We start from the raw sequence: 24,836 nt of genomic DNA on the forward strand, positions 1-24,836 counted from the left end.
TCTTCTAAGCATTTCTTAAAGTATTTCTCAACGAAACGGACGAATCAAATCAATAATTTATGACTATATGAATATGAGACGAGATGTATTGAACAGTGTAAATATTTTTATTTATTTCTCTAGATTCTAGAGTAGTGAACGAAATAGGGTAGTAAGTACTACTGTGAATCTATCACATGTGTATATTATAATACGAATTTTTCCATAGTTATTTATTTTAGAAAAATACATTAAAAATGCCAGACTAACAATTATGTTAAACGCAATAGGCAATACTAATATGTAATGTTTAGAAATATATATTAACATTTTCTATGTAATAAAAACATACGCTATAAGATTTTTTATTTTACGTACAAAACGATTTCAAGTAATTTCTTAATGTAATAATTCAAAAATGTACATACATGCATTGCCCATTATGTTTACAGCTAATGTAACAAAAAATCTTACAATCAGGAATTAATTTAACGTAAGTGTCACAAAAGTACTATTAGTACTGCTAAGTGCCAAGTGCTCACTGACTATATGCATTATATACCGATATGTATATAATTATTATTGTTTCATTATGTTCAAACAAAGAACGTTAATATAGATTGTATGTGGTTTCATACCATTAACATAGGTACGTGTGTATTATTATACACATAGTGACATGTTTAACATGCAATTAATCTGAAGCTTGCACAAACAGTATTGTTGCGCTTATTACTTCCCAGTGTACACAGCCCTCTTCGCTTTTTATTCTCTACATTTATTAATGAGTCATACTACGAATAAAAACAAAATAAGCAAAGAAAGAAGAAACAGAAATCGAAGGGCAACATCTTTTGTGAAAAGCAGATCACTACCTAGTCAATCATAATTTCTTTAAACAACAGAAATATTCAAGGATTTTTCAAAGCTTTTTAGTTGTCTTTATAAAGGAATTATATAAAATATTAGATAGTAATTTGAAACAAAACTTTATGAAATTAATAATCTTAGAAGCTTTCGTTTCTGAACAAACTGTGAATATGGTATTCATTTACAGAAAGGAACATTTGATCTTTCACATTCATTCTTATTTCTATTTTACAGAATATTCAAATGACTCACTTTAATCAGAATTGTAAAATCAACAAAATTTGATATTTATAACTATATCATTTGATGTAAAACGAATGTTGAATCTTGATTTAAAATGTAAGAACTACTTTCATATAAAAAGTATTTGTTAGATTTACGTCAAGAAATTAAATAGTGATCCCTTTCTGCAATATTGTCACACATTTTCTTCAGTACAATCGCCAATTATGTGTTGTGATATCTGAATATAATATTGTGATGAATGTATAATGATTGCAAACGAAGTTCTCATAGACATAATAAAAAATTTGTACTACATAAACTTTTCTTTAAGATCTCATAATTGTATCTGTGAAATCAGTAACAAAATAAATAATAGAGTTTCTAACATATTTTTCAAACATATATAAATATAGTTTCAAATCTAAACATAATCAATACCAATGATACCTTCAATGTAGAACAAACGTATAGTAAGTTAATATTTTGTATATTACATATCTTCGAATCTGCAATGGAAATATATTTTTTTATAAAAATATAAGAAAGTATTTAATTTTTTCATGTGAAAGTTTTCAATTACTCCATCTAATTAAAAGTAAAATAGATGTAGTTTGAATGAAGAAAAATGTAATTCTATACACTGGAGTAGAACAAGTTAATTTTTTCTATAATTTTTTTCACGAATGTTATTTCATATTTTATGATACATCGTGATAAACGAAAGAAACTTGCACCGATAAGTTAATAAAACAAATAAAATTGCACCATTATTCGTAATTTTTTTTATAAGAAACTAGTTATGTTCTGAGATTACATTTCTTTCCATGGTTCAGAGTAATGTGCCTCTGCATGATTCAAAAATACTGAACTCAATATGTGCAACTGTACAAAATGTTTTATATGGTCTTGTATGTGTTGCTATGTATGATTCAAAAGGCACATTTTAGTTCGAAAGAAATAATATTCTACTTGAACATATCTAGTTTTGTGTAGCAAGGCAAAACAATAGTTTTAATGAAAAAGATAGATCAATTTTCCTTTGATCTCTACATTTCATAAAAAGTCTATGTCATTTCCACTAAAACTGGAATTATGAATATCTATACTACACATTATTTCATAAAAAAGAGAAGAACCCAAAGACTATTGTAATGCATAAATCACTATACTGTAAAGAGATTACGACTTGATCAATGTACTCAGCTTGATCAAATTTTCTTATCACATGTACAAAACATTATTAATATTAAGTGAGTAAATTTTTGTTAACAGAGAAACAAAAACCTTTCCATTAACAGATGTTATATCAAATGCAGCAAATAGCTATATCAAGAATATAAATTTTCGTCCATAAAATAAAATACATATCTCACTCACATCCTGCTGTGAAAAATATTAATTTCATCTTCCTTTTTTTTGTTTTTCCAATACAGAAATAAGAATAGTATGCCAATAATACATACGTTAATTCGTGTCTAGCATAGGAAATTAAGATAATAGTTAAGAGGAAGCCAATGTGACTGTTTCTATTTCTCGTAAGTCCGTAAATCGAACATGTTTACAAATGTGAGAGCTGCAGCTCGCATAACAGTCTGTTTACATTATTTTGTTCACTCTCTAGTAACAAATAATTTTAAATCAGTGGCCCTCAGACTCTGTTGCACTAGATAAACATAAATTTACAAAAAAGGAAACTAAAAAATAAAAAATCATAAAAATTCCTTAAATCTTTCAAACATATTAACTGCTACAAACATACCAATAGTTTGAAAACCACTGTTTCGAACGAGTCAATTAGTCACAGCAAATAAATTAAAATGCAATGATTCTTTTACCAGGCACAAATGGAATCTATAGTTAATTTTCCACTACATATTGTCAAATAAAGGAAAATTTTATACATTATTAAATTTTCCTCATTTTACTCTTTTTCTCTTTTTTTTTTTTTTTAATTTTTCAAATATTGGAAACTGTAACATTTTGTACTTAAAATGTGAAATAGGACTCTTAGTACTGATTTAAAAAAAGATAGAAAAAGAAAATAATTTTTGTAACTTTACAAAAAAAGGGACAAAGTTAACAGTCACGAGAAAAATAAATTTCTCAATTACTTTTGCTCATAATCTCATTAATGTATCAATTTTGTACAAATTGTATTAATTTGAGAACCAATTATAAATGATTATTCAAAAAAATGAATTTAAAAAAGGAAAAAAGAAATCCGAAACTGGAATTTGTATTTTAAGACTTGGAACCAAACTTGACATCGTATTAATATTATGATACAACAAAGTGTGATATGATGTACAAGTAACTGTGTTTTATTTAGAAACATATTTTCAAATATGAAAACATGAATCACAAAAGGAAGTACAGTGAGAAAGCTAAGTATTTAAAAAAAATTTTGTTTTATCAGCTAAAAATCAATTAATATGTATATATATATATATATATTTATTTATATTTATAATTAAGATATATATATTTATATTAGAAGCAATATATATCTTAATTATGCAATATTTTAACAGAATATGTTAATTTTATGTATGCATAACACCTATATGTATCCGTATATTTTCATCATGTAACCTTGTTGCAGGTTAAATAGCATTCTTTCCGAATGTATCAATAATATAATATTCTTTGCTTCATTGTGCAAACATATAAACAAAATATACTACATCCTGTCATGTTTATAAAACACTGACATTAATTTCTGTTAAATTTTAACAAATCTGCTCTCGTTTGTTTAATTTGTTCTTGTCAATGAATGTCCCCATTATGATATCCATAACGGAACACCGATCAACCCTTCACCGGTTCTACAAATGTAATTTCAATGCGGCAGCTAACTCTCACTTCTTACATTGATTTTTCTTTATGATAGACTCCCTACTGCAGCTAGTAAAAAATTAAAACGATGCGACTTCCTGCATAACTAAATATGAATTGCTACATCATCATGAAGATTTCTTTGAAACCTTACATTATTTATAACTAGTTTTTTACCGCCACGTTGATAATAATTTCAAGAAAAAATACATTCCCATAGTTAAATAATTAATATTAAGTATGAAGACGTTTTAAAGACATAGTACATGAGGAAGTAGTAAATCCACTTTTACATTATACCATACCAATAGGAGAATTTTTTACGTTAGTTAGGGACGATAAATTTGTCTATCTATTCATTCGATAATGCGTGTTGCTTTCTTTTGATTTTGTTTTACAACAGAAATAAGATATTTTTTAGGCAAATAGTAGAAACTTCACTTACTTTCAGTCATTTTGCTGAAAAAATTTAAACATGCTGATGCATGGAAGTTCGCACGAAAAATTATTTGCACATGTTAAAAAGAACATGTTCCGACAAATAATGGTCAGATCTAAGAAGTACATAACGTAGTAAGAATCACTTATCTTACTATTATTTCTTAGAATTATCCTCTTCACTTGACCAATGTTTTTCCTGTTCTTGCAGTTCGAATTCCCATCGTAATTCTAATTCCCGCATATCATTTGCGATACCTGCTTCGTAGGTATCTTCCTAAGAACCAATTTCAAGTTTTATATAAATTTTTAATCGATTATTTTTACAATAAGCAGATTTGACTTAATTTCTTTCTTCCAATGCAGTATCACAACACTATAACTTACTTCTTCGGTCTTATAATCCTGACTGAAATTTTGAGAACTAAGTAAATTGTTCGACGATTGAATCCAAGGTACGGTACCGTATGGACTCCAATTTCGTACGTCCTTTTCTTTTTCTCTGATGCCAGCTTCAATCATTTGTAATTCTTGTGCTAACCTTTCCCCGGCCGTAAAAGTTGCACCTTGTGTGGCAAGCTGAAAATGCTTTTATATATTAATGTTATTAAATATTTTATTTGAAAGCAAACAGTAACTGAATAATACCTTCAAGTCATTAATCTTCTTCTCAAGATGCCTTAATTGTTGTTTTACCTTTTGCGACTCAAGGATTAAGCTGGAATAAATTCAATTATAATAAGATTAAATGTTCCAAATAATTAACAGGAAAATAATAGTGTATTAAATATTAACTTACTCTTTAGACATACTATCTGCTCGTGGAAGTTGTGTGTGCGTTGACGTATCGGATATATTACGACCAAATGTAATGTAACTATCTCCAAAATTACTGTTATTGATAGCCTGTATTCCTCCATTTTCGTCGATTGTAGCATAAGCTGTAATAGAATCTTATATTTTCTAATGCTCTTTCTCTTGTTCCTAAAAACATTTTTCATTACACTTACATTGACTTCCATAATACCAAGACGGAGCAGAATTTGTGGTTGGCACAGATCGATAAGCAGATATTGTAGGAGATGTTCCTCCATCTGCATAGAAATTAGTAGACTGTACGCCATTAGTAGATCTAAAAAAAAATTATTTTGTTATGGCTTAATATCATGTATTCATGTTTCGTAAACAATATTTCTTTACTTGATAAAGTTATAAAAAGAATTATTACCTGATTAAGTTTTTGGATAGTTTAGAAATTGGTCCATATTTACTATTCGATGATGCACCAAATGGCACAAATTCATCATCAAATAGAATGGGATCTGTGCATCGGAAATTATTGTTGCAATTCATATTTGTTGAAGAAACCATTGGATTATTTGGTGTGTTTGTCCATATAGAGAAATTCGATGATAGTGTGTCTCCTTGTATGTCGTAATTCTGTAAATAGAAAAAGAGAATAATAAAATATATGTTCCAAGCTTTCATTGTAATTTCAACAATGAAATATTACAATCGTACCGTTTTCATCTGTGGCACTTGTTTGTTGACAATTGTTTCAAGTTGGTTTAATATTTCCATCCTGCGTTGCAGTAACATCGCCAATGTTTTGGCAACGGTTCGCTGCTATAGTATACGAGAACATTTTAACATACAATATGCAAAAATATTTCAATATATGCAATAAAAGTTACTAACACATAAGAATAATCATATTACCTTTTTAGTATTAGATATTCCATTGGTCATATTAGATGAAAGCTGCGACGAATCCCAAATAGTAAGATTAGGTGCAGTGTAATCAACAGGTGTATTAGGCATAATATAATGAGAACAATGTACGTCGATATTTTTCGTCGGTACCACAGGTAATATTCCTTGAGAAGATGGTAGCATATAATTCGTTAATGATCCGATAAAATTGTTTTCATTTGTTGGGTTGTGATGTTGTATTGGATTAACTTTGTTCATAGAATTAAAGCCTGAAAATGATATAATTGTAATTTTTCCAATCAATGTTTTGTATTATTTATTTTATACGAATACTTACTTTCCCTATGAGTATTATCGTGCGACTTTATGGAATGATAAGATAAATCGTCATTTTGTTTGAATGTCTTATTATTTGATCCAGTAACTGGTTTGTCTGTTTTCGCATCTGAATGGTTGATTCCAGGTAAACTTGATCTGAGACTCAATTTCCGATTTTTTGATCTATATCTAATAAGAGAATAGATGTACATACATAAGAGATACATTTATACAGAATTTTCTTAGAATTTTCTTGAACACATACATGTGTACTTACTTATCTAGTTCCATGTCACTATGAGCAAATGTACAATTAGTAGACCTAGGACAAGAGCCTCTAAGTGCGAGATCTCGACACATGCTCACTTTATATTTTGGTTGTCCAGGACCTACATTGTGGGTACCATCTTGCGTTTTCCGATTACCGTGTTGTTGAATGAACTCTACTAACGCTGCGACTACAGTTCTAACAGCTTCTAATGCTGCTCGACATTCTGCTAATGTAGGAGGTTCAGTTTCTATAACAAAATTAATCAGTTAAATGAATCCACAGTTAATCCAAATATTTAACTTGTTTAATATAATGTTGCGATGTAATGGATCATACCTGGGCTAGGATCTATTGCAGCTAGCAATTCTAATTGAGGTCTTAGACTACTTAATTGTCCAGGATCAGGAGTACGTTGAAGAGCAATAACCAATTCTTGTACACTTTGAGCAAAAGATTGTGGAGTTTGAAGTTTATCTATAATACTTTGCATATGAGATTTATGGCTTGTATCTCCATATAACAATGCAGACCATTGATCAGGTGCTATTCTTAAACCAGCTTCAGTTGCAATTTGCACTATTTGAGCATCATGCTCCCTCCTCAAAGCTTCATATGTTCTAAACTCTTCTTTTAATTGCATTAATGATGAATCTCCTTCTCGTTTAGATACCTATTCAAACATTCTATTTAAGTATTCTTCTTAATAACAAATATTCATCATTGCAATTGAAGAATAATTGTTACCTTAAAACAACTTGCTCTATACAACAATTGTACAACATGTCCTATGCTAGTTTTAGAAGCTTGAGGAAAATGTGATTCTAGACGTTGAACTACAAACATAACTAATACTTTCCTAGAAAGAGCAGATCCATCTTCCAAAGCCAATAAAACAAGTTTTAGTACTTCCTCTTGCATTGCTGATAAATAAAAGAAATGTTTATTAGTATATATTACTTTATTCATATTTTTCATTGTTATTGAGTTATTTGATAGTAACATACCTGGCCCAAGAAATTGACATCCACGAGCTCTTACAGCAGCCCATAGATTAGCATTAAGTTGTTGTGGATTTTGATGTTGTAGTATCAACTCTGTAACTGATCTTTCACCCAAACTTCTAGCTGCCCTTACTGCACGTGCTCTTCCTTCTGGTTCAACCAACTGACAACCAACTAAAGTTACCAATTTCCTTTGCATAGGTCGAGAAACAAGTCCAACACCTGTTGTTTAGTTAAACATAGACTCAGATTATGTAATGTTGTTATAGAATTGTCTACACAAGTAACCATTAATATTACCTGTAGCTAAAGAAGGATTTGTCTGACATGGTTTGAGATATAGAGCAAGTTCCTCAATACAACGTTTTGCAACCAAATAATTAGCATGGTCTTCAGGTGGTAGCAATTTTTGATAAGCTGTTGCAACATTTGTGGGAACAGGATTTCCCACCAATTGTAATAAAGCTTCATTTACTGGTAATCTTTCTATTTCTGTATTAATAATACTCTAAAATATGTAATATAAATAAATTATAGTTCATAACAAGAGGTAATTTTATATTAAATATTTTAAATAGCAAAAGTAAAATACATAAATATACAATTTTATTTGTATGATAATAATAATAAAACTATTTACCTGATCAAAAGGACATTGTTTACGATGTAAATTTGCAAGGCACGTACGACATATGGTATGACCACATCCTAACGATATTGGGCCACGTATGGCCACATCAAAGTCATGACAGCAAACTGGACACGAAAGAAATTCAGTCCACTGTGGTGCCTGTATTGGCATTCTGCAATAAGATCATATTAAAATATTCCTTTCATTGTTTAGTTTCACAAATCTCTGCAATACCATTACTTCTTAAGAATAATTAAAACAAATTTCACATCTATAATTAAAACATTTAATTTAATTCCTATATAATAATTTATTTACATTTATTTAATGAAATCGTAGAAACAAGAAATTACGGAATGCATCTCGCAATAAGATGAACTAATTTCGTGAGAAACGTATAAATTTAGCAAATTATTAGAAATAAATTTTATTCATTAAATTTTATTTTACACGTTTCTAGAACCAATAATAAATCTAAAACGAAACTCGGTTTTGATTGCAAAACATTTTTTTATAGCTATAAATCTCTTCGAAACAATAACGTTTTCCTATCAATTGTTTTTTATACGATAATTATAGTTTTCCTTTGATCCCTTAAAGTATGAAATCAACTTTCGTCTCTAGAAATTAATACGAAGAAATTATTTCGTATATAATTTTGATCACGCAATTAGATAAAAAATTTTTTAATCGTTGTCGCTATTATTCGTGTCCGTCGAATGTCTGCTCTACATAGAATAAGAAAAAAAGAAATGATATCCGCTTATGCCACGAGGAAATATGTCGATGTATTGTTGTTAAAATAACGAATAATTAATAGAAAAACTCACCTCGTTTTTGCCTTCACAAAACATCACATTAACTACTCGGTTACTTCGCATACAGTTCTGCCATCGAAGCAAGAACAGATGAATCAAAAATCGTAAGATGAGCTCAGCACGATATTCCTCACGTATACTTTTTTACCTCACTAGCACCCATGACGAAAACAATCTAGAAAAATAACATTCCAACTCCTCTCGACAGAGAGCGCTATAAACAACATAATATCAAATTCTCAAAATTTTACGAATTGCAATTTTAATATAATTAAAGTATACTATACATATTATATTTTTATTATAATATAACTAGTTATAGTTATACTAGTTATAACTAATCTGCGAATTTGTATGAAAATTCAGATAGAAATTGTTTTATCTATTCAATATTATAAAAAGCACTATACTTTGGACACCTTATATATCTTTTCATATTATGTGCATTCTGTACAATTTTGCATTTTTACGTTTCCTATAAACGCATAAAAATCTGCAGTCTATTCATAATTAACATCTCTTTAAAATAGTTTCAATTTTATTTATCATTATTTTTTATATTTTATACAACTATCATAAACATTGATATATCTTTTAACATCGAAAGATTCGAGAGTTAGTTCAATTTATTGATATTTGTAATATAATTGTAAGCTAAAAACTTAAATGAATTTTCTAAACAACGATGTATTAAAAATAAAAAAGTATCCAGATCACTGACTGATTATTGTGTTTGAATTAGATTTGCGTTAAATTTTCTAAACAACGATGCACCAAAGATACAGGTCACTAATTGGTTATTGCGTTTATATTAAGTTTAGGTAAACAACGATGTATGAAAAATAAAAAAAGTATCCAAGTCTCTGATTGGTTATCGTGTCAGTATTTTTATTCATTTTATCAATGCAATATATTTATCTGTTTCAGATAATCATAATCGAGTTTCACATCTAGGAAAATTCTAAATATACGATTTGTTTCCCTTGGTTCTCTGTGTCGGAATATATTGTATTACTGACATTACCTAGTTTCTGGATGGGAAAGACGGTGAATATGCGTTCTCTTCACACAAGATTCGTATGAGCTTCAATATACTGAGCGAAGTTGGACTTCAATTTGACTGTGATTATTGATCAAAATCATTAAATAAATAGACACTTCGCGCTGATACGTTGGCAAGATAAATTCTAAAGAAACATGATATCGCCAATAGATGAACCTTTATTCTCTGATATTGCACTTCGTATGTTAATGAATACCGTTTCGCATCCTATCGAGTACGCTAAAGTTTTAATACAGGTAACAAATATACTCAGTGGATAATTGACGCAGAAACTAAAATTGCTCAAAGGAAACTTATCATTTTTATTTATAACAAAATAGATCGGATATGAACCGATTCCACCACGACCTACAACTACTTTATTTGGACAACCGGCTTTAGCTTTACCTAACGTTTTTCAGTACGGTAAACAATTTTATTTATAGTTATTCTTTAGTGTCATAAATAAATTAAACTATGAGATTTTGAAATTACTTTATCATTTTGATTGATACAAACTGCTGTTTCTTTTTCTTTCTTTCTTTCTTTTTTTTTTTTTTTTTTTTTTTTTTTGAAATTATTACTTTACAGTTAGATACATAAGGAATGTAGACGGATTCACTGGCTGCTACCGTGGTCTTATTCCAAAATTATGTGCCTACACTTTGAGTGCTGTAGCTTTTGAAAAAGCTTCTAAATGCATTAAATTTAATGATGAACCGAGTAAAGAAATTTATGATTGCGATTTAGAAGAAAGGTAAATGTATAGATATGTATATCTGTATGTGTAACATAAAGTTTTCAAATGACAGTTATAAAAATGCACCATATTTTTTTATAGTCAGAATCAGAAAAAATGTATATATGAATTCATAAGAGACCTAATTAGTAGAATGATTGGAATTATAGTTAGCCATCCATTAGATGTTATTGCGTTAAGGATGATGGCACAATTTGTTGGTGGAGAAACAAAATACAAGTATGTAGATACCACAGTATAGATAATGGAACTCAAAATACATGTGTAATATGTTTTGCTATTAATCATAAATGCATTATCTCTTTGTTTACGTTAACAGCGGATTGTTTAGATCATTTGTAGAAGTATACAAAGAGAATGGAATCATGGGATACTATGCAGGATTATTACCTCGGCTCATTGGAAATGCTGCTGTATTAATGCTAGTCAGTTCATCTACTTATGTTATTGATAAATACATTATAAGTGATAGAGAATTGAAACCATATGCAGTTTCTGTCATAAGGGTAAACAGATTAATTATTTAATTATAATATACATATCATGACAAATATTACAACTTATTCTTTACAGTTTATAGTAACAACAATTACATATCCATTTTTAGTGGTATCACACTGTATGGCAGTTAATAATTGTGGGTAAGTTGATTTGAAATAAAGATCATTTTTTATTTATTTTAGAAGAGTTAAAATACACATTAATTTAATAAATTTTATTTATCAAGATTAATTGCCGGTCTTCCTCCACAAATGCCAATTTACAATAGCTGGTTAGATTGCTGGTCTCACCTTTCAGCTACCAACCAGTTAAAAAGAGGAAACAGTCTGTTATGGCGTTATTATATGGGGCCACAAGTGATAATTAATGGAAAGCCAATACCCATTAACAAATACAATTTCCACTTGCAAAGTACAACATAGTAATAAGACATTGCATTTATTTGTATTTGAAAGACTAATAGTAAAATCACTTCTGTGCTATATACTTTTTTTTTAAATTTGCTATTACAGTACATTGTTACATTTATATATTCCTTTAAATCAATCCTACTTGTTATTACACCAAATATTGATTAAACATATTTTTCTTTGGTATATATATTTTATCAAAAAATATAATTCATATTGAAAACTGAACCATAAGTATTTTAAACATATACAAGTATTAAAGAGTATTAATGAGTACAGTTACTATTACTAAATTGGTAACTGACATTCCCTTTGGCGTGCAATAATTGCATTTAAATTACCATTTAAATTAAGTAATATCTTTAAAAAAAAAGAACATAATATAGAATAGTTACCCTAATTAATTTTTTTATATCTGTATCACATTCGACAATAACTGCTCAAACATTATTGAATTTTACAATATTTCTTATGTATAAAGTGTATAAATTGGTATTGAACCACTTTAAAATTCTAATCTTATATGAAATAACTATTTCCTACAAAAGTTATCTTTTACAGTATCTGTATATATACTATGAAAATAGATAAATATAATAAAAAGTAAAATTAAGTTATACAATCAAAATTCGTTTTATATACACTTTCATTTGTTTAAGATTTATAAATATATCTGTTTGCTACAATAGCCATTCCATAATTCTTTCATGCAAATGTAGAGATTAAAAAGAATATTTTATAAAAAGTAAAATTCTTGAAAATAAATAAGTATTCAAGTATATACGATTTTTATTATTTATTATTTTGATAATTTCAATCAATTTACAACGTGATTATGTCATCAGGCATCAAGAAGTTTACATATTCAATTATCGAATTGTATTTGTTTTTTTAAACATCCTACAAATACTATACTGAAGCCTACATTATATAGTACGCCTTTCCGACTCTTGTATAAAAAAAATATCGATTCGGAGTACAACTTTAAATACATACACATGTTTCATCAAATATTTCATTTCAACTTTAATCTATCTCTGTAATGCATTAATATGAATGTGAATATTGAACAAAGCCATGAATACACCTTTTTAACATATATTTGTCCATTTAAAATTCTACTTAAGTAAAACAAACTTGTATTGAAACTTTGTTATTCAATAATAAGGGCATTGTAATTTTTACTGTAATAATAATGTGAAATCAGTTATCCACAATTCATGTTCCAGTCTACAGATATTGTTTCAATAGTAGGAGAAACATCACTTACTGAGCTTAATACTTGGTACATATTATAGTTATAATCTCTAGGCATTATAAGATTCTTGTCTCAAATTTCTACTCTAATTCCTTTATATTAAATATCATTTTTGGTTTAAACATATTATTTATACATTTACTTGCGAATAAAATTATATGGTATACTTCATTGTTTTTTGTTATATAAATCTGTTTGAGTATTAAATTGATTCGTTTCTAAAGTACTTTAATGAATACATCCATAAAAAAATAAATCTGAGAAAATTAATTTAGTCAATCTGAAATGATATATTACATATCTAAAACTTTCACGAAGGTAAAATATTGAAGTTTGAACAATTTATTAATGTTACATCTCGCATTATTAACATCAAAGAATAAAAGGCATTTGTGACGTTTTTCGATCGGCGAATATATTCATTACTTATTTTTAACTTAATGTATAAGAATATTTATGTATAAGCATGGCAATTTAAGTATGAATAAGCCTAAAAATTGACGAAGAATTGTATTTCTTAATTTTAATGCAAGTTAAAGGAATGTATTTTTCCACGGTAAATTTACGTAACTTCTTTTCTTTTTTCCTTTCATTTTATTTACCGCTAGATCTTTCTGCATCTATGCAATTCCATGTCTTTTAATATTTTGTATATAAGGTAATCGTTCTGTTTTACTTCGTTCAATTTTCCTGAAAATTTAATATTATGCAACCACAAGACAGTATCACTGTAGAACTGTACATCATTTGGTTGATCTTTTTTTACAATGCAATAAAGATTCGAACCATTAACATTTAATATTTATTTAACAAATATTACCTTATGCTAGTAAATATAACAAGTGATTGCTATCAGGTTTATATTATCACGACAATAATTAATAAGTTTCATACTCTATATACATGGTGGAATACTGTATGTCCAGGAATGTTTTACAGAACCAATAAAGTATGAAGCACGTTTTTCGATTGTAGTTACTTTAATCTAAATTATGTCTTTGTACATTTAAACAATAAATATGTAGCATATCAGAAAAACTGTTCAGTATTCACATTCCTTGGCAAAAGTTCTAACAAATACCTTGTAAGTTTTTTCATTCAGGAATCTATTTCAAGTACTGCGTAATGAAAGATTCCCCTTTTTCCTTCTTTAAATACTACGTATGTACAACAATACATATATCATTGATCGTTATAAAAAAATGGAACTTAAAATAAATAAAGTACTAATATTACTGTGGCAGTATAGTACTTAACTCATTAATAGAATGTATCTTCTCTGAGAAGATATGATCATTATCTTATGATAATCTATCAACTAAAATTTTGTTATTTCTATGTTGACATTGAAATTGTACAAATAATATGTTACCAACTTATAATTGTTCCCAAAATAACTAATTAACAATGATTTAAACTATACAGTTTGTCTTAGAATGATGGATAATATAAAAATTCAAATTTATTAACAATACCTGACAACTTTAGTTGATTTTATGCTAAATAATATTAAATATTTTGAGATATAAAATACAAATTTCTTTTGTATGACTTCATCAACTAATAATAATCTAGAATATACAACGCTTAAAGATTTGAGTGAAAATAAAATTCTAAAACAATGTTCTTGTAATGTTAATCTATCTGTAAATACTAAAAGAATAAATATCCATCAATATCTATAATGTAAAATTATTTGCTTGTTAAATACTTCTAGAGTATGGAACTTTATGTATATTCTTTTTATACCGCACCAATGTAATGTACATAATGTATCAATAGTTCTAGAAATTTTCCGAGAAATATACGCAATATTGAAAATATAATAATCGTTATTCAACGGATTTTATATGTTCATAGTAATAAAAATATCTTTTTTTCTAGTATTACATTTACTATGGAAAATTGACTCATATTTTTATACATATGTATGATGGCCAATTTTTTATTATACCCCAAAATATCTTGTATATCCTGTTCGTCAGAGGGAGGGATTTAAAAACATATACTTTAAAAATTATCTATACATTACGCTAAAAGTTTACATACCTATTTGTTATTCTGTTGTAATGTCTTACATTCGTATTAATCTTCATATAATAGTTCAAAATTTTCTTTCAAATATCTACTAAATATTACAAATAATGTTAGTATATAATTCGTTATCCTTCTGCATAAAGTTCCATCATCTTATTGTTCTTTGAAGTATAACTTGAATGTATGACGAATATTATGCAGTTATCTTTAGAATTATGCGATAAGTTATATAGATATAATTTCATTATTTAAAATATCGTTGATTGTTTGATTAGGAATAATATACATGTATTGAAAATGATAATTCTCTATTATACATTTTAAATAATTCGTGTTTGACTATAAACGTAAATTAGGCCATCGCAGCAGTGCAATAAGTTTCGTTCGATACGATTGGTTACAATTATTCGTAATTAGTGCATATAACATACACAGATTTCTATCTGGATGAAGACATTTACTTTAAATTCTCTCGCCTATTTCAAAGAAATAAGGTAATAGTACGTATATGCACGTTTCAACATTCATTATTCATCTCTCATTCCTATTGTAATTAACATTTGTTTTTACTACTACTTCTTTATGTATATTACAATGTAGATATAAATAAAACAAATGATAAAACTTTTGTTTATCTAAATCCTCGTTTAATACTCATTGCAATGTCATAAATCGTTTTCTGCATCATGAAATACTATAGCTATCGAATGAATAGATTAATTATTTCAAGTCTAGTTCGACTTCTGGACTCTCTAATGAAAAAGGTTTTAAATTTTCCACTATTGGTGTCTGATCAGGATCGACACGTATACGGATTCTATTTGTTTCTAAAGACCGCGGAAGTGTACGCGGAAGATCATCTTTGTATGTGCCAGACATAGGCGATGTATATGGTACATAAATTCGTACAACATCTGGACTTGGTTGATGAGGCGTTGCCCTAGGTGTGGGTAAACCACCACTGCCAGAGCTAGCATTAGAAATATTACTTTGAGTATCAAGACTATTGTCTAACGCTTGAGACCGTGTCGCCGAACTAAATACAGAAAGGTCAGCTGTCGAGGTAACAGATGTATCTGCCAATGACCGGCGTGAGCCATTGGGAGAGGCCCCATCATCAAGACTTGGATCAAATGAGAATTTGCTTCCTGCACATATATGTAATTTTTATTATACTGCAACAGGATATCCGAACAATCGTGTTTTCACAAAATACTTTCACATAGTAAGTGTAATACATTTGATTTAAAATCTGTATTAATTAAAGCTTGTCTCTAAAAACACACGCCTCACACTTTTCTTTATGAATGAAATACTAATTAATTGACAATTAAGTTTAACGTGATTCTCATAATTTAATATTGCTGTTACGTAACAAGAATATTTTATAATGTGCACTGATATTTTAGTCTTTTTTCTTTTAATACTTTTTTGTATGAAATTTCCTGAGTATTCTAAAATAATCACAGTCTATTACTCCTTACTTTTTATTTCATAAAAAAATTATCAATGAAAATTTCTGATACAATCTTAAAGGCAAGTGTAGTTTCATTTTAAATGATGCTAAATCTATATAAAAAAATTTACTTACGATTATATAGCAATAATTATAATACTTCAAAATATGGCTTATATAATATTTCTTTAAAGTTTTATTTATATATGTATACGTTTACGAGCATATATATATATATATATATATACACGTAATTGAGCAATATCATACTTTTTAATCTTAGAACCTTATCTTTGAAAAGTACCTTACAGTCTAGTATTATATATAAGCATTATATCAATCTCATCTGTATCTGTACTTTTATCTTTCTCCTCATCCTTAATAATACTCTCTTGTTTAGAATGTAGAAGGCAAGTATCTGTGTTACCATGTACTATGTTTTCACTATATCGTAACTCACCGCCAAGACCACAACTGGTTTGTTCAACCGGTGTTGTACTTTCTCTACCGTCATCAGCAAGTACAAGATCTCTACGTTGTGTTATAGATTCTCGCATTACGTGTTGTGCTTCACTAAATTCTTCAGTACGTCTCCCAACCTAAACATTAAAATATGTATTAAACACGAGGTTATTTTTATCAGTTATTTCTAGAAACATCATGAATTACCTTGCTTGCAAAAGTAGGTTCCTTAAATGTGCCAAATGGGAATCGTGGTAATTCGTGTGGTAAGGGAGGACCAGGATAATCCAACTTGGCACGCTTTAGTTCTTCCATACTACGTTCCATAGTACTTATTACTGTATCATCGTCAAAGCAAAAATCTTTTTCTAATTTAATTTGCAAATAATTACAAAATTCATCTAAACTTTCCATCGGCATAAGAAAACGTTTATGCATTTTCATGACTGTGTATGCCATAGCAGGTAAAATGCGATCCCCATCTAATAAAAATATATCCCAAATTCGAAGACCGAGGCTCACAGGTGTCTGTTATAAATAAATAATTGTATTTAGATATGGTATGGTATGTATTAGGTTGTCCTAAAAGTCTCCTTCGTTTTATAAGGAAATAATAGATGCACGACATTTTTTGTTTCATTGGAACAAAATTTTGTCCGACAGAACAAAATGAATCATACATAATTCAATAAAATAATATAAAACAAAAAATGTTGTCCATCTATTACTTCCTTATAAAACGAAAGAAACTTTTAGGACAACCTAATAGAATAGATTTTATAACGATTTAGAAAACAAAGTATAAAATATTTTCTTACCCTCTCTTGGAAAACAACAAAAAACCATTTTAGCGCATAAAGAATAGAATCACAACCGCATTTATCGAGTTTCCGTTTTAATTTTGGTAAAAATTTATTCATAATTTTATCATGATGCTCTATGAAACGATTTAATTTTGGAAATCCGTCAACATAAAATCCTATAAATATAAATATTTGTTTAATATTAAGCCAAAACATTTTTAAATATTGAATTTATGATACAAGCTCAGACCATGCATGGTATATTTTTTATCAGCAAGCAACACAGAAAGACCCCAAAATGCATCTTCTTCATCCATATACAGTAAAAGTAATCCAGCTAATACAGACATCCCTTGACAATAACCCACTTCCATATTGTACATACTATAGGCAGCCAATACATAAAACATAGATCGTTGTTTTATGCTATACCTTTCTCTGTGGAAAATAATTAAAAATTTAATATAACTTTCAATAAATGTACACTAAGTTTTTATGCATTTTTAGAAATCTTTTATATAATTTACACACCTATAATTGATATGATCTCTATATTGTCTAGCTACATCAGCATCGATTTGTCTTATTTCTGTAGACCATTTACGTGCAAGTTGTAACATCTCTTCATATTTACCAGCTTGTTCTTTCTTTAAATTTTTAATACCCAATAACAATGCCCACACTTGACCACGAAATCTATTAGGAATTCCTTTATATACTCTGCGTCTTAATTTTTCCTTAGTTGAAGAACTATCCCATTGTTTTGTCATTTTCTCCCATTTCTTTAGTCTTTCCATTTCCACCCGGTGAGTCTTAATCTCATTAGGATCTGGTTTTTGTGGCAAACGTTTGTCACTAAAATATAAATGTTACATGTTAATGACAAGATAACAATAATATTATTACTGTCCTTGCTATAATAATTACTGTATGAATCCATATCTGTCTGTGGTATGATATACTTCAAAAGTAGGATCTTCCCAAGGATCGATTTCTGCTCCATTTTCTCTACCACGGTCGTAGCAGCTAAATATTCTATCTCGCTCTGCAGCAGACCGTTTCAACAATTCTTCCTCATTCATCCCCCGTGAGAATTCGCAACCAGATTCTTACAAACATGCCGTCTTGTTAAGAGGATTCTATTCACTCTAGGCTGTTATCTACAATAAAAATAAATTCCATTAATAAAATATTCTTTTATAAAACAAGATTTTTTTATATTATAAACAATCCTGATAACCTTTAAAATTTTTATATACAGTTTCATACCAACATAAACTCTAACAATACGTACATTTGTGAACTGTTAGTAATATATCACTGATAAATTAAATAAAAATAATCGCAATTTCAATCTTATAAAGAAAGAACTACTAAATATATCCTAAATTATTGTTGAAATAAATAATGCACTGTTTTTTTTATACATATATGAGAAGGTGAACTGCAATTTTATTTTATAAATTTCGACGTTCTAAACTTAACGTACTACATATTGACAAGAAGAAGGTTATATACATAGAAAATAAATGATACTCTTAGTAATCAATCTAGATCTTACCGCTAAAAAACTGATTATATTAATATAAACACTGCATGCTTAAGAATTAATTAGTTTTCTTCGTTTCATATTACATACATATAAGAAATCATTTCTTCGGAAGTCACTCGTTCAGCAAAACTACCGTACATACATGCATACATACATACATACATACAACTTCAAGTCGGATTTAGATGTTTCCATTCTCTTTTACGTATAAGTGTTGCCAACGCATTTACTCTAAACAAAGGCTTTTGCCAAATTATCATCTGAATTATGTTGAAAACACCTTTATCACACAATATTTTTATTTATTATTATTATTATTACTATTATTATTTTAGTATCACTAAGGTGTGTTGTCGAGTATAATCTTTATGTTTGCGTGGCGAAACATATAACTCAACTAATTTATGTTCTATCGACTTATAATTAACGCTATTTGCATATACATAAAACTATTTTACAATGTCCACTTATTTTTTACTAAAATAAAAATACTGCAATTATTCTACCTACAAATGAACAGTCTTATATACTTAAATAAAAATCCTATTTATAGTTTTGAGATGTAGACAAATTTTCTTGTTAATATCCTTATAGACACTTTCTGTTTATCTCTACTCCTTATCAGATTTATACTTCAGAAATCGCAATGTAATATTGTGAATCCCATGTATAATCAATTTATTTTTATTTATTTATAAATGCTATTTATAGATACCTAAGCCATAGATCTACTTGTGACAAATCTTATAATATGTATTAGAAATTTATATAAGAACAATTTTATATATATTTAATTAGATAATTAGAATGTAAGATAAGTCAGGTCGCAAATTAAAACTTTAAATTTCAGATGTAATAAAGAAAAAGAAGTGAAGGGTGACGAAAATGAATGAATTCCTCTCTTTCATTATCGACATAATTGTAGAACTTGTTATAGACTCATAATTTATTTAATTTTAATTAAGTAATTCATCGTATTAGTAATAGGTTCTTACAGCAAAAAACCAATGGCGCATTCTTAGGTTAGTGTATTATCAGCATTTAAGTTATATTGTAATCTCAATTTCCCTTTCTTAAGATTATTGCTAGAACTAAATAATACCAGATAATATCTTTAAATATATTATAAATTGATATACAAGAAATTAATCTTAAAGTTCTTGGAAAACCTACTTTAAAGCAAAGAAACTTCAGTATAAAAATAAATTCTAAGTTCATAATATGAATACAAAGGCATACTAAAGGAATACTAAAGTTAAAGAAGCTTTATCATTAACATTAATTACCAACGATTATAACATAAAAATTATACTAAACAGATGTATTTAAAAATGGAGTATATATATATGAAAAAACATAATTCAAAGAAAAGGAACCAATTTTTCTTCCCACATACATTTATTTTGCAAGAATATTCAAAATTCCTAATGTATCGTTACAGACCTATAAAAAGTAATTTCGATTACTCTAATAGTTCTTAAAAATAAAAAATTCACGTGTTGTATAAATCTATAAAATTCTTATAGAAAATAAATTTGTTATTTTAACTATTCAAATACTTTTAGTATAAAAAATTCACGTATCATAAATCTATGGAATTCCTATACAAAATAAATGTTACTTCATTTAATCAAATACTTTTAGTATCAAAAATTTTCGTTAAAATAGAAATTGTTTTAAAACAGATATGTTCCCCTGTACTAAAGTATTTGTGGCCCTGAAAAGGGCCATTTTGTTATTAATCTGAAGTCTAAGCCTTTTTCTCTGTTTTCTTTGGCAGAAGTACAGCCTGAATATTTGGAAGAACACCTCCTTGTGCAATGGTAACACCAGACAGAAGTTTATTTAATTCCTCATCATTGCGGATTGCAAGTTGTAAATGTCTCGGAATAATTCTAGTTTTCTTGTTATCTCGTGCGGCGTTTCCCGCCAATTCGAGAACTTCAGCAGCCAGGTACTCCATAACTGCAGCCAAATAAACTGGTGCTCCAGCACCGACTCTTTCAGCGTAATTTCCTTTTCTCAAAAGTCTGTGGATACGACCAACTGGAAATTGCAGTCCAGCTCTGTTCGAACGAGACTTCGCCTTAGCTTTAGCTTTTCCTCCTTTCCCACGACCAGACATTATTGGTTAACTCTTGAATATAAACAAACAGATCACTAACGTTACAACTGTTCACTGCAACAAGCAGAGAGCTAATGTTTTCAACTTTCCCCATTGCAGCTATTTATAGGCGCAGCGATACCTACTCCCGGACCAATCACTAACAAGCTCTATTGTGATTGGTGACAAGAAACAGATGTTTCGTACAACCGCTTTATGTCCTCTCTCTCTCTCTCTCTCTTTTCGCGCTCTTTCTCTTTTAGCATATGTAATTATTTTATTCTATAACCTGTAAAAAATATTTGGGTAAATAGTTTATAATAGTATGTGTTATTTTATGAGACAGAAAATTTAAATGGGAATTTTCTATTTTATTCTATAAAATAGAAAATTTATATGGTATACGAGCATATATAAAGTATTATTGTCTCATTAAAAATATGTTATTAATTATTTAGTTCTATGGTCTGCGAAAATTATTTGAGTAATAGTTTATTTTACTATTATTCTGTGAAATAAAAAATCTATACAAGATATACGCATACGTAATTATTTAGTTCTACAGGCTGCACATATTATTTAGATAAATAATTTATAGTGTTATTATTCCCATCTAAAATAGAAAATTTATGTGGTATACGAGTGTACATATTTATATAAAATATTATTATTAGATATATTTATAGCTATAAAAATATTTGATTAATATTATACTTCTATTTATCTTCTATAAAATTTGTTTATTTTTTCAAAATGTCATATAATGTTATTATATCTAATACATTTATTTGTGATATGTTTTAACAATTCATTGGTGAAAATAATTTTAACATAGTTTATACATCACGTGATGTTAATTGTTCGTTGATTATTATATAAATATGTATAACCGTTTTGATTCATTTATGATCTACTTAAATATTTCTACATAAACTATCTTTGTTCGAAATTCCTACTTGAAAATAATTTCCATAAAAATTTCGTAAATATGTACGTACATATATCTCATAACTTTCTTTTCTTTTCTTCCTTTTTACTTTTTCAACAATATTATTCCTTAGGATTTGACATTTTTGAAAATTACAACGCTATTTTAATTATTTTTTTATAGTAGCAAGTATAGTATAGTAGCAAGTAATAGTTAAATAATACTGTATATAACTGTATTTAAATAATATTTTGTCATAGATCCTCGAGAATCATAAACTATTCATTACGAGAAATTGTTAAATAGGTGATATAAGTAAGTTAAATAAATTATAATTCTTTACTTCAAATAACCTATTTCAAATCAATTTTTTGAAAAATACTCTTTCAGTAAACCGGCGATTGCTTCAATGTTAGAACGCTTGTAATACGAACATCTGTGGCTCTCTACGAAACTCACAAAATGTGTAATCGTGTGACATAACAAAGAACAATTCTTTACAATGATATATAAGATATATAAGAGAAAAAGAAACTGAATATTATATTCATATATATAATATTTTTATATATTACATATATAGTAATATATACAACGTATAGCTATAAATAAAAGTATGGCAACAATACTTGTATTGTACATTATTGTAATAAAAGTATATGTATAATTTTGTAAAAAACACGAACTTTAATTTAATTTCGTCGTTTCTTAATAAAGTTACATATGTAATAATTTTGTTTGAAATAATATAGACTTTAGAATCAAAGTATTTTCATTTGTTATTATTACTATTATAAAGTTTAATATCATTACTTATGATATGTTTTGAAAATTCATTGATAAAAGTACTTACAAAGTTCACAATGGTTATATATTTAGAATAGTTCTAAAATCGATTCCTTTATCGACTTTATGATACTGAAAACTTACGTTTTATTAAAGAGTTCATTATCTACTTTTTAACATTTATTTCTATCGTACAACTATTTAATGATAATTCATTATCATTAAATAATCCATATATTTAAACTTTGGACCTGGAGGTAACATTTTACCAAAAACGATTGCATAACAAATCCCAACTTCTACAGATTCACCCAAAATTCTATAAGAAAATCTATTTTATGCCAATATTTAATTCAGCCTCTTCATTTATCATATAAGGCAAGTAAGATCACTATATTTCAATTATTATATCATATTATAATATTCGATTAATTAATCTCATATTATAATATACATAATATTCATTGTAAAATAGTTTAAAATTATAATCATATTCATATTATCATTTAAATATAATGAATTAATTTTGTCATATCAAATGTTTATAGAATGTAAAAAATACACTTTTATAAAAAAATGAGTATAACTCAACGTTTGAAGCACATAAAAACGCACGTAACCATGTGTGGAATACATTCTATGAAATCAATTTCCAGGTAACAACAACAGCAGCGCGCCAATCGCGTGGCGAGGAATTCCATCTAGCGAGCACGAAGTGCTCTGATTGGCGCGCTGCTGTTACGTGATTTGGCTATATAAAGGAAGGGTTGGCGCTGGATAAGCACTCTATAACCGACTCTTGTCACGGTTACATCGCTGTAAGTATTGAATTTTGAAGCGTTCTGTATTCAACATGCCGCCAAAAGTAAGTGGAAAAGCTGTAAAGAAAGCCGGTAAGGCTCAAAAAAACATAAGCAAAGCCGATAAAAAGAAGAAGAGGAGAAGGAAGGAAAGTTACGCTATCTACATCTACAAAGTGCTGAAACAAGTGCATCCTGATACTGGTATTTCTAGCAAGGCGATGAGCATCATGAACAGTTTTGTTAATGATGTTTTTGAACGTATTGCTGCTGAAGCATCAAGATTGGCGCATTATAATAAACGTTCTACAATTACCTCTCGAGAGATCCAAACTGCCGTGAGGCTATTGTTACCTGGTGAATTGGCTAAGCACGCAGTAAGCGAAGGTACTAAAGCAGTCACCAAGTATACCAGCTCTAAATAAGAAGATATATCTAAATTGATACAATAAACTGGTATTGAATTTTAAGATCAATGAGCAAACGAAACGGTCCTTTTCAGGACCACCAAATTATATTAATGTTGGAACAATGTTCACATATAGTTAACATAAGTTATACATATTTGTATATCCGCAAAAAGTTTTTAAAATTCATTATGACTGTTTTGTAGTACAAAATAGGATGATGTCTTGAAAATGGTTTGAGAATGTTTCCATTCATACATATCTTAATTAATACCAAAAACTTAATACATAAATCTTACATAAATATGTTTTTAATAAGCATAAAATATAGAAAACTGTGAAAAGACAAAAGCCTTAGAGACTATTAGATGTAAAATAAGTAAAATTTTTTTATTATCACATAATTAATGTAATAGAAAAAGAGGTGATCC

The 24,836-nt window shown here is 28.1% G+C and overlaps 5 protein-coding genes across 7 annotated transcripts; 2 read left to right on the plus strand and 3 right to left on the minus strand.

The window, feature by feature from the left end:
- Positions 1 to 166: 166 nt before the first annotated feature.
- Roq (RING finger and CCCH-type zinc finger domain-containing protein roquin) lies at positions 167 to 9,281 on the minus strand. Of its 2 annotated transcripts, none has more exons than XM_072021732.1 (16): positions 9,112 to 9,281; positions 8,291 to 8,453; positions 7,951 to 8,158; positions 7,654 to 7,872; positions 7,394 to 7,569; positions 6,986 to 7,319; positions 6,656 to 6,896; positions 6,398 to 6,567; positions 6,067 to 6,329; positions 5,869 to 5,970; positions 5,576 to 5,787; positions 5,358 to 5,479; positions 5,147 to 5,288; positions 4,996 to 5,065; positions 4,735 to 4,926; positions 167 to 4,624 (listed from the first exon to the last, which is right to left on the minus strand). In XM_072021732.1, exons 2-16 carry the CDS (start codon positions 8,450 to 8,452, stop codon positions 4,505 to 4,507), a joined length of 2,733 nt encoding a protein of 910 aa, XP_071877833.1. In that variant the 5' UTR covers position 8,453; positions 9,112 to 9,281; the 3' UTR covers positions 167 to 4,504. The 2 variants fall into 2 exon arrangements, with proteins under 2 accessions (XP_071877833.1, XP_071877832.1); XM_072021731.1 differs by having other exon boundaries at positions 5,869 to 5,973; positions 9,112 to 9,280.
- Positions 9,282 to 10,018: 737 nt separating this feature from the next.
- LOC139997800 (mitochondrial carrier homolog 2) lies at positions 10,019 to 12,173 on the plus strand. Its single transcript, XM_072021751.1, has 7 exons — positions 10,019 to 10,398; positions 10,483 to 10,567; positions 10,733 to 10,898; positions 10,983 to 11,120; positions 11,221 to 11,407; positions 11,475 to 11,542; positions 11,629 to 12,173. Exons 1-7 carry the CDS (start codon positions 10,297 to 10,299, stop codon positions 11,822 to 11,824), a joined length of 942 nt encoding a protein of 313 aa, XP_071877852.1. The 5' UTR covers positions 10,019 to 10,296; the 3' UTR covers positions 11,825 to 12,173.
- Positions 12,174 to 12,593: 420 nt separating this feature from the next.
- Rn-tre (Related to the N terminus of tre oncogene) lies at positions 12,594 to 19,826 on the minus strand. 2 transcript variants are annotated; one of them, XM_072021734.1, is made up of 8 exons: positions 19,468 to 19,826; positions 18,756 to 18,988; positions 18,360 to 18,683; positions 18,079 to 18,266; positions 17,844 to 18,004; positions 17,233 to 17,553; positions 17,024 to 17,162; positions 12,594 to 16,255 (listed from the first exon to the last, which is right to left on the minus strand). In XM_072021734.1, the coding sequence occupies exons 2-8, from the start codon at positions 18,908 to 18,910 to the stop codon at positions 15,828 to 15,830; spliced, it is 1,716 nt and encodes a 571-aa protein (XP_071877835.1). In that variant the 5' UTR covers positions 18,911 to 18,988; positions 19,468 to 19,826; the 3' UTR covers positions 12,594 to 15,827. The 2 variants fall into 2 exon arrangements, with proteins under 2 accessions (XP_071877835.1, XP_071877834.1); XM_072021733.1 differs by having other exon boundaries at positions 19,390 to 19,825.
- A 1,262-nt stretch (positions 19,827 to 21,088) lies between these two features.
- Positions 21,089 to 21,592, minus strand: LOC139997802 (histone H2A). Its single transcript, XM_072021754.1, has one exon. It carries the CDS (start codon positions 21,503 to 21,505, stop codon positions 21,131 to 21,133), a length of 375 nt encoding a protein of 124 aa, XP_071877855.1. The 5' UTR covers positions 21,506 to 21,592; the 3' UTR covers positions 21,089 to 21,130.
- A 2,372-nt stretch (positions 21,593 to 23,964) lies between these two features.
- On the plus strand, positions 23,965 to 24,510 carry LOC139992563 (histone H2B). The gene has a single exon (XM_072013511.1). The coding sequence runs from the start codon at positions 24,052 to 24,054 to the stop codon at positions 24,421 to 24,423; it is 372 nt and encodes a 123-aa protein (XP_071869612.1). The 5' UTR covers positions 23,965 to 24,051; the 3' UTR covers positions 24,424 to 24,510.
- The last annotated feature ends 326 nt before the right edge of the window (positions 24,511 to 24,836 follow it).

This window comes from Bombus fervidus, chromosome 2 (assembly GCF_041682495.2).
Source record: "Bombus fervidus isolate BK054 chromosome 2, iyBomFerv1, whole genome shotgun sequence".
Lineage (NCBI taxonomy): Eukaryota > Metazoa > Arthropoda > Insecta > Hymenoptera > Apidae > Bombus > Bombus fervidus.